The 24740-nt window shown below is 42.1% G+C and overlaps 2 protein-coding genes across 5 annotated transcripts in view; one reads left to right on the top strand and one right to left on the bottom strand.

The window, feature by feature from the left end:
- pbx4 (pre-B-cell leukemia transcription factor 4) overlaps positions 1-3979 on the top strand; it is a 45029-nt gene extending 41050 nt beyond the window's left edge. For 2 of the 4 annotated variants that reach the window (XM_034295236.1, XM_034295237.1), the window contains one exon: positions 106-3979. In XM_034295236.1, the coding sequence (XP_034151127.1) occupies positions 106-198 (93 nt within the window). In that variant the 3' untranslated portion in view covers positions 199-3979. The remainder of the gene's footprint in view (positions 1-105) is intronic. The other 2 variants (XM_010892529.5, XM_010892528.5) reach the window with 1 other exon arrangement.
- A 1182-nt stretch (positions 3980-5161) lies between these two features.
- Positions 5162-15162, bottom strand: lpar2a (lysophosphatidic acid receptor 2a). Its single transcript, XM_010892527.3, has 7 exons — positions 14898-15162; positions 10210-10522; positions 9479-9596; positions 9075-9226; positions 8328-8506; positions 6905-7167; positions 5162-5763 (listed from the first exon to the last, which is right to left on the bottom strand). Exons 2-7 carry the CDS (start codon positions 10515-10517, stop codon positions 5677-5679), a joined length of 1107 nt encoding a protein of 368 aa, XP_010890829.1. The 5' UTR covers positions 10518-10522; positions 14898-15162; the 3' UTR covers positions 5162-5676.
- Between the last annotated feature and the right edge of the window lie 9578 nt (positions 15163-24740).

A 24740-nucleotide genomic window follows, 5' to 3' on the forward strand; every position in this document is an offset into this window, starting at 1 on the left:
TTACATGCAGTCAGATGTATTTAGTTCATTGTATAAGTGTTTTTTTCTGATGAAACCAGCTGCCCAAATTGACGCCTGTCTTTCTTTCTGAACGTTTTCTTCCAGGTTAGCGACAGCTGGCAGGACTCCACCGAACCATCCTCCATCACCTCTCCAACCGGCCCCCCTGGCAGTGTCCACTCAGATACCTCCAACTGAGACGGACTTCACCTCCTGCAGTCCCCTGTCTCTTCTGGGCTCTACTCTGACCACTACGCTACCCCGCCCACCTGCCCCGCCCACCTGCCCCGCCCTACACGCACACGCCAGCTTGCCTCCCTTACCACCTGCCCACTGGTCCAGACTGGGCAACTCAAGGCAGACGCAGTCTGTCCCCTTTTCTCACACACACACACACACACACACACATATACACACACTGTCACTTTACTATGGATATTTAAAATGGACAGCTAATCTTAACGGCCAGGTAAAGGGCCTTTCGGGTGGTCCTCCTCCGTGCAGACAGGCTGTGTTGGGGCCCAGCCCGCATCCACACTTCATCTCAGACGGTCCATTGACCCTGATGTGGACGGCACCCCGCTCCACACGGCTCCTCCCTTTATCGCCGGGCACTGTGGCGATGTGGATCGCAGACGAGCTCTGCTCATCTTGTACCAAAGCGCTGACCCACCCCGTGATCCTTGCCCCGCCTCCCTGAACACCATTTCTGATCCCTCTAAGAACCGACCTCTGGGCGACGAGGAACAACGGAAACACTGCCCCTCGTTCCCTTAGTCTGTTACCGTGGATCCTGATTGGGTTGGGTGAGAGTGTTGAGTGCTTAACAGGTCACACATTCTCACACACAGACGCGCACACACACACAGACACACACAAGCTTCTTTTACAACCCTGTGTTTGGAACACGGACACAAATCTGTCAAGCACAAACTTTTGCACCTTTTGAGGATGTAGTAGGACCTGGGAAGAGGAGGGCGGGAGGTGTGGAGAGGAGCGATCCTCCACCGTCATCCGTAGGTTCTCCTTTCCTCGTCTTTAGGAGAAGCTCTGTAGATTTTACTTTCCTCACTTCTGTCAACTAGTTTTTGTTGAATCTAGACTTTTCTTTCAAATGCCGTTTCACTTAGAAATGCACCTGCCACCAAATAAACATGTTTTGTTGTTAGATCCTAAAAGGACTGGACTAAAAGACGTTTGGAGCCAGAGAGATGGTTATGTCGCAGGAAAGAAATTGACTTGAGAGTTTTTTATATATATATATAATTGTGAGCGTCTTCCATGCATGCAGGCTTCTTAGGTGTTGAGTAATGGGTTTCTCCTGTTAAATAGCATATTCACTTCTCTTTTAGTTTTTTTCTTCAAACAAGGTTATTATGACTTTTGACAACACAGACCAAAAAGGAGTGAATGCATCATGCGTTCTTAGGCTGTTACTGTAGAGTTCTTGGATGTCGGTCGGGGGGATGGCGCCCCCCTCTTTTTTCCACTGCAGAACATTTTACTAGTGTGCAGTAATTTACGAGACCCTGATTTTTTTTTTTTTATTATTATTATTTTTTGCACCATGTTCTATCAGTTCCAGTTCCTTTTTGGTGTACCTGAAGGTCTACTCAAGTTACATGATGACATTGTTCTCGTGTCCAAGCTCCTCCAAAAAAATCTATTCAAACTGATTTCACACTTCACCACCGACACCCATCCCCAACTGAATGAGTTTCAGGTGTGCAGCTGGTTCTTTCGGGAAGGCGCTACTATGTCTCTTAAAACCAGTGACTGGTTTGCAAGGCACTGTCTGTCAAATAGTAGATTTCAGATGGATGATCACCAAGCTGGAGTGGACCTTTACCTAATGGCTACCCCCTCTAGCACAGTCATGTTCAGTAAGGCGAATACATTAAAACGTGAGGTATGCAGCGATATGCTACTACATTAACGTATCCGATGTGTTTCTTGTTGCAAAACATTTAGCTACATTCTGCCTTACTGAACAGGACCCTGGCAAACCTCCCCAGTTGAGACAGTGCTGTAGTGCTCATGACAACTTGTTCAGCTCACAGGAAACACTACTGTATTGTAGCAAAACCAAATATAACAGTTAATAGGATGACTTTATTCTACATGTTGGTTAATGAAGGGTATGTTTTCAGTTTCAGGGTTGAGCTAATTTTATGTGTACTTATCCGTGGGGTGTCTTCCTGCCTCATTTAATTGTCAGTGTTGGCAACTGTATTTTTTTTGTGTGTGTGTGGGGGGGGGGGGGGGTCAGAGGCCAGAGGGTGGTTTGGGTGATTGTATTGTTGCTGTGGAGACAGTGTTGTTGTCGAGGAGTTCTGCTGTTCCATAAGAAGGCATGTCGTTCTCTTCACTCCATCTCAGAACATCTGCGGGTGAAAATTGATCCTAATGGTTTGTTCTACGATTTGGCCAAACAAAAAGGGCTTTCATCTCCTGAATAACTCTTACCAAAAAGGCAGCACTGGTTTCATTACCACAGTAGTATTCAGAGCCAAATCTGAGGTTTTTCTAGGGTTTTTACTTTTTATCATCAACTGTTGTGAGAGCTGCGGGCATTTTGATAAAAGAGAAACTATACTGTATTAAACTCATCCAGATGTTTGAAATGGTAAAATGGGGTTTTGTTAAGTGTGTACAGAGAGCTGGTATTACTCAAAGTCCTCTGTCCTTGTTTACTCATACATAGTAAGTCTTATTATGTCTTAACAAATATAATATGATCACTACACCAACAAATTAGTCCCCACTTCCTTTCCCCCTCCCAGTCCTCAACGGATGTCATTGTACAGATTGTGGAATGTCTCAATGTTTCTCTTTTTATAAACTTTTTTTTTGTTGTTGCTTTTGGGTGAGTTATCTGCTTTGTTTGGCCTTCTTTATCTGAGGTCAAGTTAAAAAAAAAATTGCGTTGATTATTTTAATTTGGGGTCTTTGATTGTTGATTGGGGTTAGAGTGTGGTGGTTTATGGTATTGTGATTTGGTTTGCTGCTGTCCGAATTCCCTCTGGAACTAGAACTGGTGGAACTGTTTTCAAGCAATATCCCCAGGATGTTCATACCAGGGTCGTTGGTCGACAACTTGTTAGCAAACACCAACAATGTATTTAAGTATTAATATTTCAACCATCAAAGCAGAGTCTTCCGTCCTCAAGCAGAACGTTGGGAAAGGAACTGTCCTGGCATCCCCTCGCTCCTGCTTGCATTCAGTCTATTCTTAAGCTAACACACCTGAATCAACTTGTCTGAGAGCCCTTGACCAGTGGATTCTAGTGAGCTTGTTCAGGACTACAATAAAACTGAGACATCAGAGGTTTGTGAACGTCTGATCTAGAACCATCTGCTTCAATGGTTACTTTCCCTAAAAATGGGGTCTCGTCAGTGCTTGCCTCAACAGCTGCCAATGACTGGGTCTTTCTGAACCCATTAAAAAGTCCCTTGATCTCACATTTCTATTTGATTTCAGGCAATGCTGTGTGGATTTACACCACTAATCCGGTTACCTGTCACCAGAGTAGCAGCACTGTTTACTGACACGTGGAGCTAGCAAGCCTGCCCTGTGCTTCCACAAGTCAACATGACATGGAGCTTCAAGTTGGATTCTATTACAGAATATTCTCGCATTCTAAACATAGGATTCTTTCTACTTGCCGTCAGAGAATTCCACAGCACCAAATCAAAGGATATCTGAAACCCTTTAATGTGTCACTTTGTTTTATTAGTATCTTTGTATATCCCTTTCTTCCTCACATCCCCCTGTATTTTAACCCCCTCTTTCTTTCTACCTCTGTCTCCTGTATATAACCCCAGGCCCCCTCCCCACTGTTTCAAGACCCGTCGGTCTATATGAACTCCTTTTATACCTCAACTTTAGAATTGTTCTAGAACAAGTAAAAAGAAACAATATTTCAAGTTGTAGTGTTCCTTATTAGACAAAACTAATAAAATAATTTAGTGTGCTTTTCATGAGGTTTGTTGATTTTTTTTTTTGGGGGGGGGGGGGGTGTTCTATGACAATGATGAATCTCGATGCTATTGACATTTAAATAAAATAGTTATTTCACAGTATTTTACCTAATTCAGTTTAATACAATCATCAGATGAAACCCATTTTTACTCATCCATGAACATACACCAATCAGCCATAACATTATGACCACTGACAGGTGAAGTGAATAAAACTCAATCTCATTATCATGGCACCTGGCAGTAGGTGGGATAAATTAGGCAGCAAGTTAACATTTTGTCCTCAAAGTTTATGTTTTAGAAGCATGAAAAATGGGCAAGTGTAAGGATATGAATGACTTTGACAAAGGCCAAATTGTGATGGCTAGACGACTGGGTCAGAGCATCTCCAAAACTGCAGCCCTTGTGGGGTGTTTTCAGTCTGCAGTGGTCAGTACCTATCAAAAGTGGTCCAAGGAAGGAAAAGCACTGAACCGGCGACAGGGTCAAGGCTCATTGATGCACGTGGGGAGCGAAGCCTGGCCCGTGTGATCTGATCCAACAGATTAAATACTGTAGCTAAAATTGCTGAAAAAGTGAATGCCGGTACTGATAGAAAGGTGTCAAAACACAGTGCATCGCAGTCTTGCGTATGGGGCTGCGTAGCCACAGACCAGTCAGGGTGCCCATGCTGACACCTTTCCACTGCCGAAAGCGCCTACAATGGGCATGTGAGCATCGGAAATGGCAGAATGTGTCCTGGTCTGATGAATCATGTTTACTCTTACATCACGTGAATGGCCGGGTGCATCGCGTACCTGGAGAACACATGGCACCCCTGTTTTGGTGGCAAAAGGGGGCCTACACAATATTAGGCAGGTGGTCATAATGTTATGGCTGATATGTGTATTTCCAGATGGGGACATTTTCAATGCACACGACTAGCTAAGTCAGTTTGGGGACAAATTACTGCTATTAGGTATCACACTCACACACACACACACACTCACACACCTTTTAGTTTACCTTTTTACATAATTTGTAATCGTTACCGGGTGTCAAAACACAGAATGATCTATTTGGTGTTTTGCTGAATGGTGTCAAAACAGAATAACCAAGGTGGTGTTTTGTAAGATGGTTGACCTGACCATGGACCTGGCCAGCATTTAATGCATGTTTACTCAACAGTCAAACCACCTGCTTTGAATACTCACAGTCACATACTTATGTGCTTGCTTTATTGTGGCAGTTAACCTGCTACAGACAATGTACCTGATACACACCATTAACCTGCTACAGATGAGTGGTCCTTTGGCTCAGCTAGTAAAAGGAGAGCACTGCTACAGAAGAGTGGTCCTTTGGCTCAGCTAGTAGCATTGCACTTGCAACATCTGGACCGACAAACCAAATGAACAGACACACGATCAAGTCTCTCAGAGTGAAAACATCCACCTACCAGCATGAATTGTAATGTTATTTGCATATCCCCTTCTCATGGGGTGGGCAATCTCAGCGAATGTGTTCACAGCCAGCTGTTTACAGAAAGGTTAGCTCTCATGCTCAAGGCCAAAACTACTGATTCTTTTCAGCTCAGGGATTCGATCTAGCAACCTTTCGTTTATTGGGCTCCCTGCCCCGTTAAGTTCATGAGTGGATGTAGATCTAATATCTGTGGCGTCTCCTGCTGTGATCCAGCCGTCGATGTGAAGAGACCGGTCACCACTTTCTCTCGATCAGCTGACAAGAACCACCAGTGGCTTGGTCCTCTACTTCGATCTCAGAGATGTCCTCCACCTGTGGTGACTGGGAGCAGACAGACACAAACGCCATCACCTTTACTGTGGCTCAGTATTCACTTCTCTACATGCACACACAGGCACACACATATATTATTCCAAATGTTTAGGGTCATTGTTTCACTGTGTCATAGCATAGGGGGTCAATACATGAAATCAGTTCTGTTCTATATTTGTAGCTTAAAACAACTTACATATTTTATTTTTCACTTTGACATTATGGCTTTTTCTGTGCTGATCAGTGGCAAGAATTCCTTATTAAATCCATTTTGGGAGTATGTTGTAACAATAAAAGGGGCGAATCCTTTAGCACTGTACATTTGCATTTCAGCATACAGGCACATTTTTTTAATCACAACTGTTCACAGATGGTGGCATGTTAGACCACATATTTGGATATAAAGAGATTTGGGAAATAGAGGGGGTCTAATTTAACAAACCCCATGTTATTATTTTGGGGAAAAGGCAGATGTCTGGCCCAATGTATTCTAGTCTTTTGGGAGCGCTAGTAGAGATTTGTTTTTGCCATCTCACAGCAAATTTTTTTGTGCCCCTCCTTGATGACAGGGTGAAGAAAATGGTTTATTTCCTGCTATTGTACAGATTTTGCCAAAGGGCAGAGAACATGTTTTTAATGTATAGTTCATTAAATACATTTGAGATTAAAAAAATTATTAATCTTGTGAAAGTCCTGCCAAAGGTCTGAAAGCAGCTTTTTATAGCAAAATATCTTGCAACTCTTCATATTTTCCCCCGCCAAAGTACTATCAACGCCTGTCCCCTTTAACAGCATACAGTCACATTCAAGGTAAGAATAGACAAATGAAAAAGACCAGGTTTTTTGTTTTTACCAACAGCACCCGTCTCTTAAGTGAATCTCGGAGAAACTAAAAGTCTGCGTCTAAGAAATAGATGAAAATGTCTATTTGGGCGCTGGAGGAGAACATTTATTAGTGATTTCTTCTGCCAACATTTTTTATGTTGCAAATATTACAGGTTAATCTCAGCGTCATTCCTTTTTTTGCCCCTTGCCCAGTTCTCAAAAGAAGGATGTCCAAAGATACTTTTACAACTGTTATATGATCAGTGTAGGCTGCAAAGAATTCATGCAACATTTTAGAGATTGAGCAGTTTCTTAACCCTTCTACCTTAGGCTGTAGCGTGTCAGCCTCCACAGGGGACGACTCCCCCTGGTGGTCACAGCTTCTCCTACATAGGAAGCCTAGGATACACTTGAAAGTCCTCCTCATCTCCTTGTCCCGGTAGGTGTAGATAAGCGGGTTGACCAAGGAGTTACACTCGGCAAGGATCAGGCAGTACTTTTCATAGGCCGCTGCATGACTTTCTTTACCCATTATTCCATCCAACAACAGAGTCACAAGGCCTGGGGTCCAACACAAGACAAACACACCTGAGGAGATGAAGAGGGAAAGGGGGGGGGGTTTACAATCACCATAACGGCATCTGTTCCACCATGGGCAGTGACGCGGGGGGTCAGGTACCTTTTAGCCTTGTGTAAGATTGTCAGGTAGGGATGTGCACACAACTGGAAACTAAATCTGTATCATGAAGGGGAAACCAGCGTGACACCGTATAACAATGCGGAACAGTGTCGCATCGTGTCGAAAGTGTCCCAGACCAGTTCTCAGGTCTATAACAGGACCACAGGCGAGATGAGACGGGGGCAGAAACGGAAGTGGTTTAATACAATGAAAACACCAGGGGAATGTAATCAAGTTGCTTCTGTATTCTACTTCCTGTGGAAACCAGTAGTTAGCATAGATAGTGTTGTGTGGAAAGATGTGTCATCATACCTCTGCCATGCAGGTGTTACGGCAGAACACAGTGGTTTGACAAGAAACACAAAGAAAACACACACCGCATAAAGTCTTACCTCGAATTTGAAAGGGAAACAACTACATCACAGATTGTGTGGTGGAAGGAGGGGGCAATGGGGCACTCTCTGCGCATAATATTGCTTTTATGGTTTTGACTACTTTATATTTGCTGTTGCTAGATTGCAAGACTTTTCATAGTGATTTGGTTACAGGTAACTATAATCACTTGTTCTATTAAAACAGGTGAACTAAAAACAGACAGAAGATGTATAGATGCATAGTTAACTTAATCCTTCACAAAGTTCTATTAAGCAGACTAGTTGGGAGAAATAATTGTGTCTTTAACCTCACTCTGACCTGCTCTTCCTGAGTGAGAGAGCAGCATGTTTCAAGACACAGACCAACACTTGCCAAAGTGATTCATGATGTTAGACACGTCAGTTGTACTTTTGGCTTACTGCATGTAGCTACTGAAGTTCATAGCCAGTGAAGTTGTAGTTAATCCTCAACTAATCCTTATTTGTTTTGTCCCAAGCCGGATTCGATACCCGGTCCCCTGTGTGTCAGACCGCGTCTCTAACCACTACGTTATTTAACAATGGCTGGGTGTCAGCCGGTCGTCGCTCTTCCAGGCCGGCTTCGCGTACACAGACCAGCAAGACATTCCTGTACAGACCTTTTGTTGTGTTCAATAAAAGTATCTGAAACAACCTGTGGCCGGTCTGCCACTCACCCAGTACTATGGATATAGTCTTCATGAGGTTGACCACGGTCTCACTATGGGCCCGTGGGTAGACGCTGTGCCGGGACATCCGTCGGCTCTTCCGCCTCACGTATACAAGGATGCGTGCGTACACGGCCACCATGAAAGAAAAGGTGAGGAGGTTGAGAGACGCCCAGAAGATCAGATACCTGGAGGACAGAATGTGTTGTTGTCGTCATGTCTTTGTACAAACACACAGCACCCACACCCCCACACCACACACACATGATAATCAAGATAGGTGTTTGGCTAGACAGGCTTTGTTATAGGACTAGACATTTCATCTAGAAAAGGGGGAGGGGCGGTTTACAGGCTCTGACATGGTCACAATGTGACATCACCTGCATGTCTAGCTTGTAAAGCACTAACTTTAACAAGATAGCGCCTGGCATTAAGAATTTCCTACCTTCTCTATTCCCAGCAGGGCCGTCTAATGACTGAACGTCTTACAATTCCGGGAAACCATAACCCTACTTTATCTTCTCAAAGGCTGTTTTATCTATCATATTATAAACAGTTTATGACTAATAACCCGCGCCAGGCCTGGTTACAAACATCCTGCCAAGTCAGAACTCTCGACAAGGGTTCACATGGCTCACTGCAAGAAAACCGTTTCAGACTTTCAGCTCAGTTTCAGACTTTCAGATCAGTTTCAGCCTTTCAGACCCTAACAACTAGGAGGAGACAGAAGGTCGGATCCCGCTCCCGGGTGTTTACTTGCGGCTGTAGAGCGGGGCGATGGTGGAGCAGTCGCTGAGCTGGCACTGGCAGTTCCAACCCATGGACGGCACCAGACCCATGACGATAGCCAGGATCCAGATGAACACGATGAGCAGCACCACGCGCCTGTTGGTCATCTTGTTGTGCAGCTTCACGACAATTAAACACGAAACAACACAGGTCAACGCAGAGTCCATTTCTCCTTCTGACTTTGCTGGCGGCTACCTCGCTGAGTAAAGTGTACTTACGGTTAGCGATTTCAGCGGTTATTTCACCTAGCCATCTTGAGCTAGCTCTAACTGTAAGTCGCCATGGACAATAGCGTCCGCTACTTGACTGAGATGTCGAAATGTAAATGATAAGAGTTGATGAGGAAGACAGCAGATGCTTTGTGTTTTCACCTGCATGGTCATGACGGTCTGGTGGCGTTCCACCGCAACGGCCAACAGGTTGGCCACAGATGCAGTCAGGCTAATATCCACCAGGGCATTCCTGATGAACCACTGCTGTTTGGTCAGTCTGGAGAACAGGAAGTTATAACAAGCTCATTTGTTTGTCGTCAACTGTAAGATAATCCAATTGGTTCTTTAACCCAACACACCAGCGACACACTTGTTTTTCTGTTCTTTTAGGGACCAGAGAAGTAAAAATCTGTATTCTCTACCATCTCAGTCTAACCTTAACCCACCGATTGCTTTATCCTTTTTCCTAAACTTTACCTAGTTCTAACAAACCCTAAAAGTTACCCCAAATATATTTATTTAATAGTCCTGTAATTTTACCACTCAAGTTGATAAAGAACCAATTCTTATTTTCATCAAATTCCTGGGAGTAATGTTAAAGGAGTAGGAGGAGCAATTTCATAACTCTCACCTTGGCAGCAGTAAGATTGTAACCGCCCCTAAACATTAACCCCAAGTGATACATTTGATCCTTAACTGAACCCCTAAGATGGAGGTATACATCCACCTCTCTGTATTGTCAGAAGAACAAATCAATAATGTTTTACATCCTCGTGAAGGCCTTTGGTCCTGACTGGGTCTGTAAATCATGCACAATACAAATGACCTGCTGTGGGATTGGAAAACAGGACACGCGCACGCACGCACACGCGCACTACTGCCAGCAATACCTGCTCGTCCAGGGTCCGGTGTTCAGCATGAGGTTGGTGTAAGCCAACCCGGCGAACAAGTCTGCTGCCGCCATGTTGGCCATCAGGTAGTAGATGGGGAAGTGGAAGCGCTGGTTGACCTTGATGGCGACCATCACCATGACATTGGACAGGACCATGAGGAGGCAGATCGGCAGACCCACACCCACGATGATGCATTCCCGGATTCCCCAGTCTCTGCTGATTTCCTTGCCCACGTACTCGTAGAAGAAGGTGATGTTGCGACCGTAGTCGCACGCGTTCCTCGCGACCCTGCTGTCGATCTCCATGAGCGCTGGAGGAAAAACGAGATGTGGATCCACAGACTTAAACATGGCAGCATCTCCTCTCTGCCTCATCATGGCATCTGTCAGAACATGAGCAGCCCGTTGAGGCCATCTCAACACTACACCCAAGAGAAAAAACTGAAAGAACGGAGTGCACACAGCAGCGTCCGGTCTGATGCAAAGCCACCGCTGCCGATCAGCGGTCACCTGACATTATGGAATGTCTGCTCACAAGTATAAATCATTGGCTGATCCCTCCTGACTCCCCGGCTGGATACATGGCTCCCACCCAGTTGACTACATGAAAACGCCTGAAAGTCCCCAAAGACACTGACCACAATAAAACAGATTTTTGGGCTCTGGATACCTCTAGCCTTCTCTACGCGAGGAGCAGAATGAAATGAGTGGGAGGAAGGCCTCAGGGATGGGAAAATGAAAACACTCCTCTTTGATGCAAGTCACTACTGTAAAAGAGCGCAGATGAGACAGCTACTTGCTATCAGCCTATTTCACCACCATACTCCTGTTCCTTCCAATTCATTACAGGGTGGCCTCTGCAACCAGCAGGCATGTGTAAACCTGCACATGCTGAGAGAACAGGAAGAACTATCTAATCGTACAGTGCACCGCTATCTGATATGCATGTATGACATCAACTGTGACATAAACTGTATCCGAATTGAAATATTCACCAGTAAAGTAATAGTTGCAAGTTGAAATAAGACTTAACACTACATTGCATGATCTGTCATGAGTGTTAGTTGTCCTCAATGCCCCCCGGGGGACCACAGGGGGCCCTGGAAGCAATATTTTGGAAATTGGGGGCATTGAGGTACCCTAGGGGGGGCCTTTGTTTTAAGGCGAGTTTACACCACAGATGCTGCCTTCACAGGGACGGGACGGCAGAGTATCAGAGTATAATCTATTACATTTCACCCACAGGGCTTTTATTGTTTAAACTCTGAAAAATGTATGTCCTCTTTCTTGGTTTTATCCGTGGAAGAATTTCTCTCTCGTTAATTAATTTCTCTGAGGGACACATGGTGAGCACATTGTTATCGTATTGGTTACACATTTACAAGAGGGATACTCCTCTGTCAGAATTCCCCTGAAAGCAACTTAGCGTCCAGCATCCAGACACACATTAAAACACTTCAATACAAGTGTCTTTGTTCACATGATTGCAATACAACCAGGCGCAGGGCTCTCACTAACTTTCAAAGGTTTTTTACTTACTTCCTTTGAAAGTTAATCCTGGCTGTTGTTTAATTAAGATTTCAATGTTAAATCGCTAGCTGTTTCTAATTGGCTGCTGTTTCTTTCCCTGGGAAACTAATACATCTGTTTGTCAATCAATGATTAGCTTTTTTTAATGATTTTTTATCATAACAATAGCAACAATAATATTAATAACAACAATAATAATAATAATCATAACAATAATAGTAATTAATATTCAGGGCAATTAGCTTACATCTTATTTGATGGGGAGCGGTATGGGACCTGGATAATGGATGGGGGAAGCTGGCCCAAAATTGGTTGAGAACCACTGGTTTAGTGGCTCACCTGTTTTAATTAGATTTTAGCAGCAGAGATCATTCCTGCACAAGCCATCATAGCGGATGGCAAGAAATCTAAAACTACGAAGGGTCCTGCAACGCTCAGTGATAGGGCCTTTATCATTCACCATCCACAGTCCTCAATTACCTGGACAGTGACAACAATATTTTGTTTTGGCCCTGTACTCCAACACACTTAAAATTAAACAATGACTTAGGAGGTTTAAATGCAGCTTCTCTGCTTTGAGGGCATTTACATCCGTAAACTGTATACATTGTCTACCACATTTTAGGGGACCAAAAGTAAATGGACACATTAACAAAGTTAACACAGTTGGAATGGTGTTAGGAAACGCATGCAGAATTTCTTTTTGATAGCGTGAGCTTTGTTTCAGTGGCACAGGGTTGAATTTTGCCCACCCCCCCAACCCCCAGTCTGGGCTGAGCCATGAGTCTAACAATCCTTGATTCGACCCGGGAAAAATGACCAATCTTAAATAAAGTCATCATGATTAGTACTGGGTGGCAAATGTTTTGCATTCGTTGATTGCCTGAAGTTTACAACCCGGCAGGGGTCAGCATCTGTAGGGGTCATCCCCACACATAGGGGTCAGAATATGTAGGGGTCATCCCCACCCGTAGGCGTCATCCCCACCTGTAGGCATTATCCCCACCCGTAGGCGTCATCCCCACCCGTAGGCGTCATCCCCACCCGTAGGCATTATCCCCACCTGTAGGCATCATCCCCACCTGTAGGCATCATCCCCACCTGTAGGCATTATCCCCACCTGTAGGCATTATCCCCTTGTCTTTATTAAATGAAACATTCAGAATAGATGACTGACTGTCAAGGGAAACCTACTTGGTGGACATGTGGGCTGTGTGCTTGGGATTACTGTCCTGCTACATGATGGAGCCATGTTAAATTTGATTGGGTTATATTTCTGGAATTGGTTTGTATCCGAGCCGGCAAGATGTTTTTGCACACTTCAAAAATCATCCTATGTATGCCATTATATCAATCACATTTTGATTTATATCATACATGTCGACAACACAACACCCCACCCACCTCATATCACAGATTTGGTGGCATGTCAGTTCCACACATCAGGGACTTATTCAGATCCGGGAAACCCGGTGGGTGTAAATAATAATCCCCACCCGTAGACCCAGGACACCCGATGGGTGTAATTAATAATCCCCAACCCTAGAACCAGGACACTCAGAGGGTGTAAATAATATTCCCCACCCGTAGACCCAGGACACCCGATGGGAGTAAATAATAATCCCCAACCCTAGAACCAGGACACCCAGTGGGTGTAAATAATAATCCCCACCCGTAGACCCAGGACACCCGATGGGTGTAAATAATAATCCCCACCCGTAGACCCAGGACACCCGATGGGTGTAAATAATAATCCCCACCCGTAGACCCAGGACACCTGATGGGTGTAAATAATAATCCTCACCCGTAGACCCAGGACACCTGATGGGTGTAAATAATAATCCTCACCCGTAGACCCAGGACACCCGATGGGTGTAAATAATAATCCCCACCCGTAGATCCGGGACACCCGATGGGTGTAAATAATAATCCCCACCCGTAGACCCAGGACACCCGATGGGTGTAAATAATAATCCTCACCCGTAGACCCAGGACACCTGATGGGTGTAAATAATAATCCTCACCCGTAGACCCAGGACACCCGATGGTTGTAAATAATAATCCCCACCCGTAGATCCGGGACACCCGATGGGTGTAAATAATAATCGCCCCCCGTAGATCCGGGACACCCGGTGGGTGTAAATAATAATCCCCACCCATAAATCCGGGACACCCGGTGGGTGTAAATAATAATCGCCCCCCGTAGATCCGGGACACCCGGTGGGTGTAAATAATAATCCCCACCCATAAATCCGGGACACCCGGTGGGTGTAAATAATAAAGGTAGAACAGAAAACCATTAGGACACATACCCCTGGTGTAACAGGTAATTTTCCATAGCTCAGCTAACCTTTTTAATTTAACAAACAGTTAATTTTAGCATACCTAATGTACTGGATGAGTGTAGAACAAGGCTGTAGCGGGGTTCTGAATTTTCATCATTCACAGTTGCATCGAGTTGGCAGATACCCCATATCGGCCCAATAAAATCTACTACAATAAATTCAAAAATCCAATGTTAAATTGAAAGGTTCAACCTTGTTAAGCATTATCAAGACCAAACATGGCATGGATTCACATTTCTTATCAGTTGTCACTTCAATTGAAACCTCTATTTTGAAAGCCAACAGCCAATTTCACTGCAGCTCATCTGAATGTTGTTCACTGCTCAGGGGAAATAACCAATTTTATTGGGCATGCTGTCAGGTGGTCCTTTCACCGAATCGCTTATATCCAATTTTTCAGGTTAACGGCCACGTTAGTACTTTTCAGTCCCTAAATCTAAGAGTGAAACTGTACATTTTCCAGGAAAACTGTGTAGCCTAAGTGACACTACACCTGAGTGGCCCAAGTATTTTTTTTTTAATGTTTGGATTTGACGACTAAGTTCAAATAATAGTCTAACTTTAATCATACGCCTTATGTCACGAAACAAGTGCAGACATTTCTCAAAACAAATCAAAGTGGGTTAGGCCAGGCAGTCACATCGGATTAGGAAACAACTACGCTGGTGAGCGTTAACTCTGGGGAATTAAACGAAACCAACCGCAAAACTAATGATAATTTGTATGTCTATAATCAAAATCCACTGTTTTCCTCCACTGCAACGCGGAACATCACCAATAATGTTGTAACATGACCAAAAGGTAAACTTACCTTGCTTCTGTTCACTCGAAACTACGTTGATAGTGCTAGTCCCTTTTGCCACAACCTGGTGCAGTGTTGCCAGGTATGCCTATAATTCTAACACCAATGACCGCTTAAAACCCTCCCAGAACCAACTAGCGCAATTTTTTTTGTAGAAAAAGACCGATTGACACATTCACATAGACACATCACTTAGCATGACTTCCGCGCGTGCTGACTATCACAAGAACGGTGTTGGCACTGATCTCTCGCTGCAATTCAGCTGCCGACCGCACCTGCACAGCTCCCGCCTCTTTATGCCGATGATACTCAAGTATGTATGACTCTCGAACTGTATGACAACGGCTCAATTGACTCTCTGTGTCACTGCATAGAGCACATAAATACCTGGATGAACCAACGTTTTTGATTATATTGTGTTTGGCAACAAAAATAAAAGAACAAGTATTAGTAAAGAGCTGGATTCTCGGACCCTTAAAACCTGGGATCAAGTGCGTAATCTTGGTGTTCTGATAGACTCAGACCTCACATTTAACAGTCATATCAAAGCGGTCACCAAAACAGCATTCTATAATTAAAAAAATATAGCCATCAAAGTCACCAAAACAGCATTCTATAATTAAAAAAATATAGAATCAAAGTGTTTCAAAAAGACCAAGAGAAGCTTATCCATGCTTTTATCTCTAGTAGGGTTGACTACTGCAATGGCCTCTTAACTGGATTCCAGAAAAAGACTAAAACATCTGCAGCTCATTCAGAATGATGCTGCTAGAATGTTAACCAGGACCAAGAGAACAGAGCCCATCACTCCGGTTTTAAAATATTTTGCATTGGCTTCCAGTCAGTTACAGAATAGATTTCAAAGTGGTGCTTTTATTTTATACATTTCTGAATGGTTTAGGACCCGAATACATTTCTGATATGTTTGAAGAATATAAACCAAGCAGGGCTCTTAGATCCATGAACACAGGTCAGCTAGAGCCCAGAGTCCAAACTAAACATGGAGAAGCTGCGTTTAGCACTTATGCTGTACACAACTGGAATAAACTACCAGAAGATCCAGACGTGCCCCAAACGTATACATTTTTAAATCCAGGTTAAAAACACTTCTCTTTTCACGAGCCTATGACTGAGCACTTAAACCTAACCACTCTGTTTAGCCTTATAGCTTCCTATGTTTTTATCCCATTTTTAAACTTTATGTTTTCTTATTGTATTTTTTATTATGATGATGTTTTCTTTTGAGTATTTGTTTTTTTTTTTTGTATTTTTATTTCTCAATTTTTTTTTCTTTGTAAAGCACATTGAATTGCTGTTTCGATGTATGAATTGTGCTATATAAATGAACAAGCACATACACATCTTCTGGTCCACGCTCCCTCTACACATTATCTGATAATGAACAGGTCAAAGTGAAAGTAAAAGGAACAGAAGTAAAATAGAATTATTAACTGAATGCTGATCGCCAGATTGCGGTGGTAGACAAGACATGTACGACAAGTACGGTATGACATCACATGAATTTTTACTGCTCTATTTGGTGATCGGTTTATAATAACAATAAGTAATCTCGGGGGTTTACGATATATTCACAATACCACGACTATGTGATGTATCCAGTCACTCTACGATTCCTCGAGCGAATGAACAGCTCTAGCCGTGGTATATTGGCCCTACCACACCCTTTCGTGCATACATTATTGCTTAAATATAATGTGACCAAGTAGCCACAAACAGGCTATCCGCAACAACTGTCTGCAAAGTAAACCACATTTCGGGAAATAAATAAAGCAATTTCATTGGTCCTTCAAGACAGAACAGTAGAAATTCTCAATAGGCAATCATTTTTGTCAAAGTAGAATAAATTGTTTTTGCAACTGAAGTGTGAAATCCAAATGTCCTACTTGTGAAAGTGTAAAAATACTGTTGTTTACTATGAAAATACATTTAAACCAATGAGTGTCATAGCTGGGGTATAATATAAAAATATTATATTGGGTTTAAGGCGCCTTTAGAGAAATCCAAGGACACTGTAGAGCTAAAACAAAACACAAAACAAGAAGAACCAGAAATCAAGGAAAGAAACCATAACAAGCACCTCCGAAGCTAACTGAGGGAAAAACCACCATGAGTCCGTTAAAGGAGCTGATGGAATCTGAGTTACGGGTGGCTGAAGGGCGAGAGTTCCAGAGTTCAGGAGCCACTCCTCAATTGGCAATGTTGGGGAATGTTACTTTTAAACAGCAATTACAGTTAGCAGTTACAGTGCCCATAAAGTAAATAGTTACATTACTTAGTTACTTTAAGATAATTCATTTGATTCTATTTTCACATGTTGGTCACTTATACCCAGAAGGCAGACATGTAATGGGTTTTCATATAATTACATAGGCAGTCACCAGCACATAACATAACCAATCATTAATCATTATACAGAAAGTGTGACCAATCCTATTATCTCAAGTAATCATGCAGCTCCGGAAAAAATTAAGAGACCACTGGACATGGACATGACAATGAGGATGGACAGATGGAACAGTCGTCAATGGACAAGAAAATGAGGATGGACAGATGGAACAGTCATCAATGGACATGACAATGAGGATGGACAGATGGAACAGTCGTCAATGGACATGACAATGAGGATGAACAGATGGAACAGCCGTCAGTGGACATGACAATGAGGATGAACAGATGGAACAGCCGTCAATGGACATGACAATGAGGATGAACAGATGGAACAGTCGTCAATGGACATGACTATGAGGATGAACAGTCATTAATAACCATTAATAACCCAGATATTCCCAAGCAGGGAATCGTAACATTGGCAAAGTATCTTAACATTTGACCCCGTTAAGATAAGATTTTAGAAAAGATTTTAAACACTAATTAAAAAAATAAAAACACTTCCATGAACCAAACACTTTGTATATTGATTGATGACAAAAAGATTTGGGGAGTAACGGGTATCAATTAATCAGTTATCAATTAATCATGTACAAAAAAGTAACTGTAATCTATTACGTTACCAACAAACCAAAGAAAAGATTACTTTTGGATTACTTCAATTGAAAAAGAATTGGTGGACGAAATAATTATGACATGTTTGAGTTTATTATTTAATGTTATAAAAACATCTTTATTTGAACCAAAATATGAATTGCGCGCAAATGTGGACGCACATAACCAGTTTAGTGACGGAGGAAGCGCTAGTTAAAATTTCTCCGGTTTTGATTGGTTGGAGGGCTGTTAAAAACAGAGTGTATCTTCGATAATATTAGCCGAGTGATATAACATTTTATTTAGTTATCTACTCGACGCATGATTCTAGGAACAATGATAGTCAATAGGCCTACCTGGTGTTATATATTTTTCAAGTTTCAAGGTTTATTTGTCAAATGCACCGAACAGCCCAGCCAGGACGAATTGCACCGAATAACTTTTAGAGGAATTGTTTAATAGATTAGGCAATTTGTTAGATAGCTGTAACATGGCGCTGCGTTCAAGATAAAACATTACATGGAATTTACTACAACATTTGAGGAGAAAAGGTGTGTTGGGAAGGACTCTACCAAAGGATGATTATTTGTATTTGACGCGGCCACATCAACTCCGTCCATACAGGTAGGCCATGTGATTCTGCTTGCTTTGCATCTCTGAAAATTGTGTTAATCGGTTATCATTGGCTGCTGACTTCATTTTTTATATACAACAATGTCAATACCCTTTTCGAGTAATTTCCATTTATTTTTCAACAATGTTTTGAAGCAATTAAAAATTAAACACAAATAACAGAACAGGCTTAAGCATTTAGCCTGTAATGTAGAGGTGTAGCCCAATCATATTGAAGTAAAAAGCAATGGTTTAGAAACCCATTTCCAAAGGCACTGTAGCCTACACAACCCATAAGGTAAAATTTGGATTCCGTTTTTGGCCAGCTATGTAAACTCTAACAATAATTGATTCCGCAAAAGTTGTTCTGTTTGTTATAGGCTATTCCTATTTGTTTTCCAATGCCTCTTAATATGAAAGTAATCTAAAAGTAATTCAAGGTAATCAGATTACGTTAATGAGTTTGAGTAATCAAAAAGTTACGTTACTGACTTACAAATGTGGACAGGTAACCTGTAAAAAGTAACCTACCCAACGCTGATAACAAATGAGTTTCAAAAAACTGCCTGGCTACCTGACCCTCTTACCCTAGCCAAATAATATAATGTTCAATTATAATATAATTATTTAGAAAAGTAATTTGTCTACTTAATTTGTCTATTTGTCAAATGCACCGAACAACACAGCGTCATCCTGCACAATGAAATTACAAACACTATTGAAGGATTGTTCATGAAATAATAGTTAATCAGGGCAATGGCGGGGCGTTAGGGGGAGAGCCGCAAAAGTGATTGTAAAAAATAACTTCCAAACTGAAAGTCTTTACTCTTCTATAACATGGCATTCACATGAAAAGGCAGACCAGGGTCCTGAATAGTACAATACTACATTTAAGTACTTTAAGCTTGCATTCATATTAGGGGTGTCGTGATATTCCGGTATTTGCGATAATTGTGATATTTAAAAAAAGAAATATTGAAATCATGTTAATTATACACATATGATAATATCGTATTCACTACACAAAAATGACTTTGTATTTTTACAAAACCTCCCCTCGGTTTTTCTGTGTTCATTCATGTCACCTACAGTGGGAAGAACAAGTATTTGATACACTGCCGATTTTGCAGGTTTTCCTACTTAAAAAGCATGTAGAAGTCTGTCATTTTTATCATAGATACACTTCAACTGTGAGAGACGGAATCTAAAACAACAATCCAGAAAATCACATTTTATGATTTTTAAATAATTTATTTGCATTTTATTGCATGAAATAAGTATTTGATCACCTACCAACCAGTAAGAATTCTGGCTCTCACAGACCTGATCGTTTTTCTTTAAGAAGCCCTCCTGTTCTCCACTCATTGCCTGCATTAACTGCACCTGTTTGAACTCGTTACCTCTATAAAAGACACCTGTCCACACACTCAATCAAACAGACTCCCACCTCTCCACAATGGCCAAGACCAGAGAGCTGTGTAAGGACATCAGGGATAAAATGGTAGACCTGCACAAGGCTGGGATGGGCTACAGGACAATAGGCAAGCAGCTTGGTGAGACGGCAACAACTGTTGGCGCAATTATTAGAAAATGGAAGAAGTTCAAGATGATGGTCAATCTCCCTCGGTCTGGGGCTCCATGCAAGATCTCACCTCGTGGGCCATCAATGATCATGAGGAAGGTGAGGGATCAGCCCAGAACTACACAGCAGGACCTGGTCAATGACCTGAAGAGAGCTGGGACCACAGTCTCAAAGAACCATTAGTAACACACCAGGTCATCATGGATTAAAATCCTACAGCGTACGCAAGGTCCCCCTGCTCAAGCCAGCGCATGGCCAGGCCCGTCTGAAGTTTGCCAATGACCATCTGGATGATCCAGAGGAGGAATGGGAGAAGGTCATGTCACCGTATTGAGGGGAGGATGGATGGGGCCATGTATCGCAAGATCTTGGCCAACAACCTCCTTCCTTTAGTAAGAGCATTGAAGATGGAGCATTTTCTGATGTATCAAATACTTATGTCATGCACTAAAATGCTAATTAATTACTTAAAAATCATACAATGCGATTTTCTGGATTTTTGTGTTAGATTCCGTCACTCACAGTTGAAGAGTACCTATGTTAAAAATTACAGACTTCTACATGCTTTGTAAGTGGGAGAACCTGCAAAATCGGCAGTATATCAAATACTTGTTCTCCCCACTGTACAGTTGTGCTCAGAAGTTTGCATACCCTTGGAGAATTGGTAATATATGTACCATTTGTAAAGAAAACCTGAGTAAGCAGGCAAAACACGTTTTTTATTTCTTATAGGATTCATATTCAACTGTAGGTGATAACAGAATGGCACAGTCATAAAACAAAACATGGCAACAAAGAAAAAAAGTTCAAAAGTCTGCATACCCTAAGTTCTTAATACTGTGTATTGCCCCCATTAGCATCAATGACAGCGTGCAGTCCTTTGTAATAGTTGTCTATGAGGCCCCGAAATCTTGCAGGTGGTATAGCTGCTCATTCGGAATTTATTATTCTAATTGGACTCTTAATATCTCACCCGGCACAGCCAGAAGAGGATTGATCACCCCTCTGAGCCTGGGTCCTCTCTAGGTTTCTTCCTAAAATTCGGCCTTCTTAGGGAGTTTTTCCTAGCCACTGAAATCCAATACTACTGTTGTTTGCTGCTTGGGGTTTAAGGCCGGGTGTCTCTGTAAAGCACTTTGTGACAACTGCTGTTGTAAAAAGGGCTTTATAAATAAATTTGATTGATTGATTGATCTTGGAAAAGTGCCTCCAGGTCATGCAAAGTCTTTGGTCGTCTTGCATGAACCGCACGTTTGAGATCTCCTCAGAGTGGCTCGATGATATTAAGGTCAGGAGACTGTGATGGCCACTCCAGAACCTTCACCTTTTTCTGCTGTAACCACTGGAGGGTCAACTTGGCCTTGTGATTAGGGTCATTGTCGTGGTGGAAAGTCCAAAAACGTCCCATGCGCAGCTTTCGTACAGAAGAATGCAAATTGTCTGCCAGTATTTCTGATAACATGCTGTATCCATCTTGCCATAAATTTTCACAAGATTCCCTGTGCCTTTAGAGCTCACACACCCCTAAAACATCAGTGAGCCACCACCATGCTCCACAGTGGGGATGGTATTCTGTTCACCATAGGCCTTGTTGATCCATCTCCAAACATAGCGCTTATGGTTGTGACCATAAAGCTCTATTTTGGTTTTGTCACTCCAAATTACAGTGTGCCAGAGGCTGTGAGGCGTGTCAAGGTGTTTTGGGGCATATTGTAACCAGGCTTTTTTGTGGCATTGGTGCAGTAAAGGCTTCTTCTGGCAACTCGGCCATACAGTACCGTCGTATTGTGCTCCTTGAAACAACCACACCGTCTTTTTCCAGAGCAGCCTGTATTTCTCCTGAGGTTACCCGTTGGTTTTTCTTTGTATCCCGAACAATTCTTCTGGCAGTTTTGGCTGAACTCTTTCTTGGTCTGCATTTGCAAGGCTTTGGTTGTCTTTTTATATATTTTTCCATCTTTATAAAGTTCCATTACCTTGTTACGCAAGTGTTTTGACAGTTATTTTCTCCATGGTTCAGTATCTAGCCTGCTCAGTGCATCCACATGAGAGCTCACAAACTCATTGACTATTTATACACAGACACTAATTGCAATTTAAAAAGACAAAGGTGTGGGAAATTCATCTTTAATTGCCATTTTCACCTGTGTGTGTCAGCTTGCGTGTCTGTAACAAGGCCAAACATTCAAGGGTATGTAAACTTTTGATCTGGACCATTTGGGTGATTTCTGTTATCATTAAGATTTAAAAAGGAGCCAAACAACTATGTGATAATAAATGGCTTCATATGATCACTATCCTTAAATAAAATACATATTTATGCATGATCAGTCGTATTTTCCAAACCAATGCCAAAATTTCACAATTTCCGCCAGGGTATGCAAACGTATGAGCACAACTGTTCATGCCTACTTTGAATTTGATGCCAGAAACATGTTTAAAAAAGCTGGGACAGGGTCAACAAAAGACTGGAAACGTTGTGTAATGCTAAAAAAAACTGGGGGAATATCTCACAACTAATTAGGTTAACTGGCAACAGGTCAGTAACATGATTGGGTATAAAACGAGAATCCCAGAGAGGATGAATCTTTCAGAAGAAAAGAAGTGGGGTTCACCATTCTGTGAAAGACTGTGCAGGGAAATATTGCAATAATTTAAGAATAACGTTTCTCAATGTAAAATTGCAAAGAGTTTAGGGATATTATCATCTACGGTACATAATATCATTAAAAGATTCAGAGAATCCGGAGAAATCTCTGTACGCAAGGGACAAGGCCGAAAACCAGTATTGGATGGCTGTGATCGTCGGGCCCACTGCATTAAAAACTGCCACGATTATGCAGTGGACATCACTGCATGGGCTCAGGAATACTTCCAAAAACCATTGTCTGTGAACACAGTACATAGCTGCATCGACAAATGCTAATTAATGCTCTACCATGCAAAGAAGAAACCATACATAAAAAATATTTTCTTCTTTGGGTCTGAGCTCATTTTAGATGGACTGAGATGAAGTGGAAATCTGTCCTGTTGTCTGACAATTCAAAATTAGAAATTACTTTTGGGAATCATGTATACTGCATCCTCCAGACTAAAGAGGAGTGGGACCATCCGGCTTCTTATCAGTGCACAGTTCAAAAGCCAGCATCCGTGATAGTATGGGGGTGCATTAGTGCACATGGCATGGGTGACTTGCACATCTGTGAAGGCACCATTAATGCTGAACAATATATGCAGGTTTTAGAGCGACATATGCTGCCATCCAGACATCGTCTTTTTCAGGGAAGGCCTTGTTTATATCAGCATGACAATGCCAAACTGCATTCTGCATGAATTACAACAACATGGCTCTGTAGTAATAGTGTCTGGGAGCTAAACTGGCCTGCCAGCAGTCCAGACTGGTCCCCTATTAAAAAAATGTGGCACATTATGAAATGAAAAATACGACAAAGCAGACCCCGAACTGTTGAGCAGCTGCAATCCTAAATAAAGCAAGAATGGGAATACATTTCACCTTAAAAACTACAGCAACTGGTCTCCTCAGTTCCCAAATGCTTACAGTGTATTGTTAAAAGAAGAGGTGATGTAACACAGTGGTAAACATGCCCCTATCCCAACATTTTTTAAACGTGTTGCTGGCATCCAATTGAAAATAGCCATGTTTTTTCCCCAAAACAATAAACTTTATCAGTTTCAACATTTGATATTTTGTCTTTGTACTGTTTTCATTTAAATATTGGGGTAAATGATTTTCACATCATTGCATTCTGTTTTTATTAGCATTTTACCCAGAGTCCCACATTTTTTGGAAACAGGGTTTTACATTTATTAGGCCCTAATCTAATGGATATAGATTTCTGCCAAAAGGTTAAGTATACGTATTGTTGAGATTGTAAGAAATCCATATGTCAACTGGTATGATCTTAATAAAGTAAATAAAGTAATACGTGAAACTTGAAATGTAAGTGTGAACTTAGATCTGTGATCTCCCTTGGGGTCCCCAGGGAGGACGCAGGAGCCACAAGATGAAGAAGATGGCCAGAAGATGAGGGGCACAGCGGGCGCCGCCTCACTCAGCTCCAGCAGTTTGAATTTTATTTTTGTCTCTCCCCTTCCTCCTCTGTTTGTTAATGAAACGCCTTTCAGAGTCCCGAACACTTGTCCTGGGCTGTTCCCTGTGTCTCTCCCCTTCCTTCTCTGTTTGTTAATAAAACGCCTTTCAGAGTCCCGAACACTCCAGTGTGTCTCCCCATTACCCTGTTTTAGTGTAGAAATGCTTGCTTGACGAAACTGCAGGAATATTGATGTTGAAACCTGTCTGGAAAATTATGGAACTGAAATTTTAAATGAAGAAGTGAATACTGAAGATGATTCTTAGAATGGCATAAAACCTTTTTTAAAAGCTGCTTGTCCACAGCCTGGTGGGAGAAACAGCCCTATTCTGAATGTTCTGAAGTATTCATGTTACTGTACATGCTCATAATTAGATGTTGGGATGTAGCTAACAGTTCAAGACTGAAATGTATCCTCTCACATTGCTTTTTGCATTAAATCCATTTTACATGAAAGAGTGTTGTGGCTCTGGCTATGAATCTGAAACGACCTATTCCTCTTTGAATGTTGTGTAACTGCAATTTACTTTGAATCTCCCCTCT

Source organism: Esox lucius, chromosome 11 (assembly GCF_011004845.1).
Source record: "Esox lucius isolate fEsoLuc1 chromosome 11, fEsoLuc1.pri, whole genome shotgun sequence".
In the NCBI taxonomy this organism is placed as follows: Eukaryota; Metazoa; Chordata; class Actinopteri; order Esociformes; family Esocidae; genus Esox; species Esox lucius.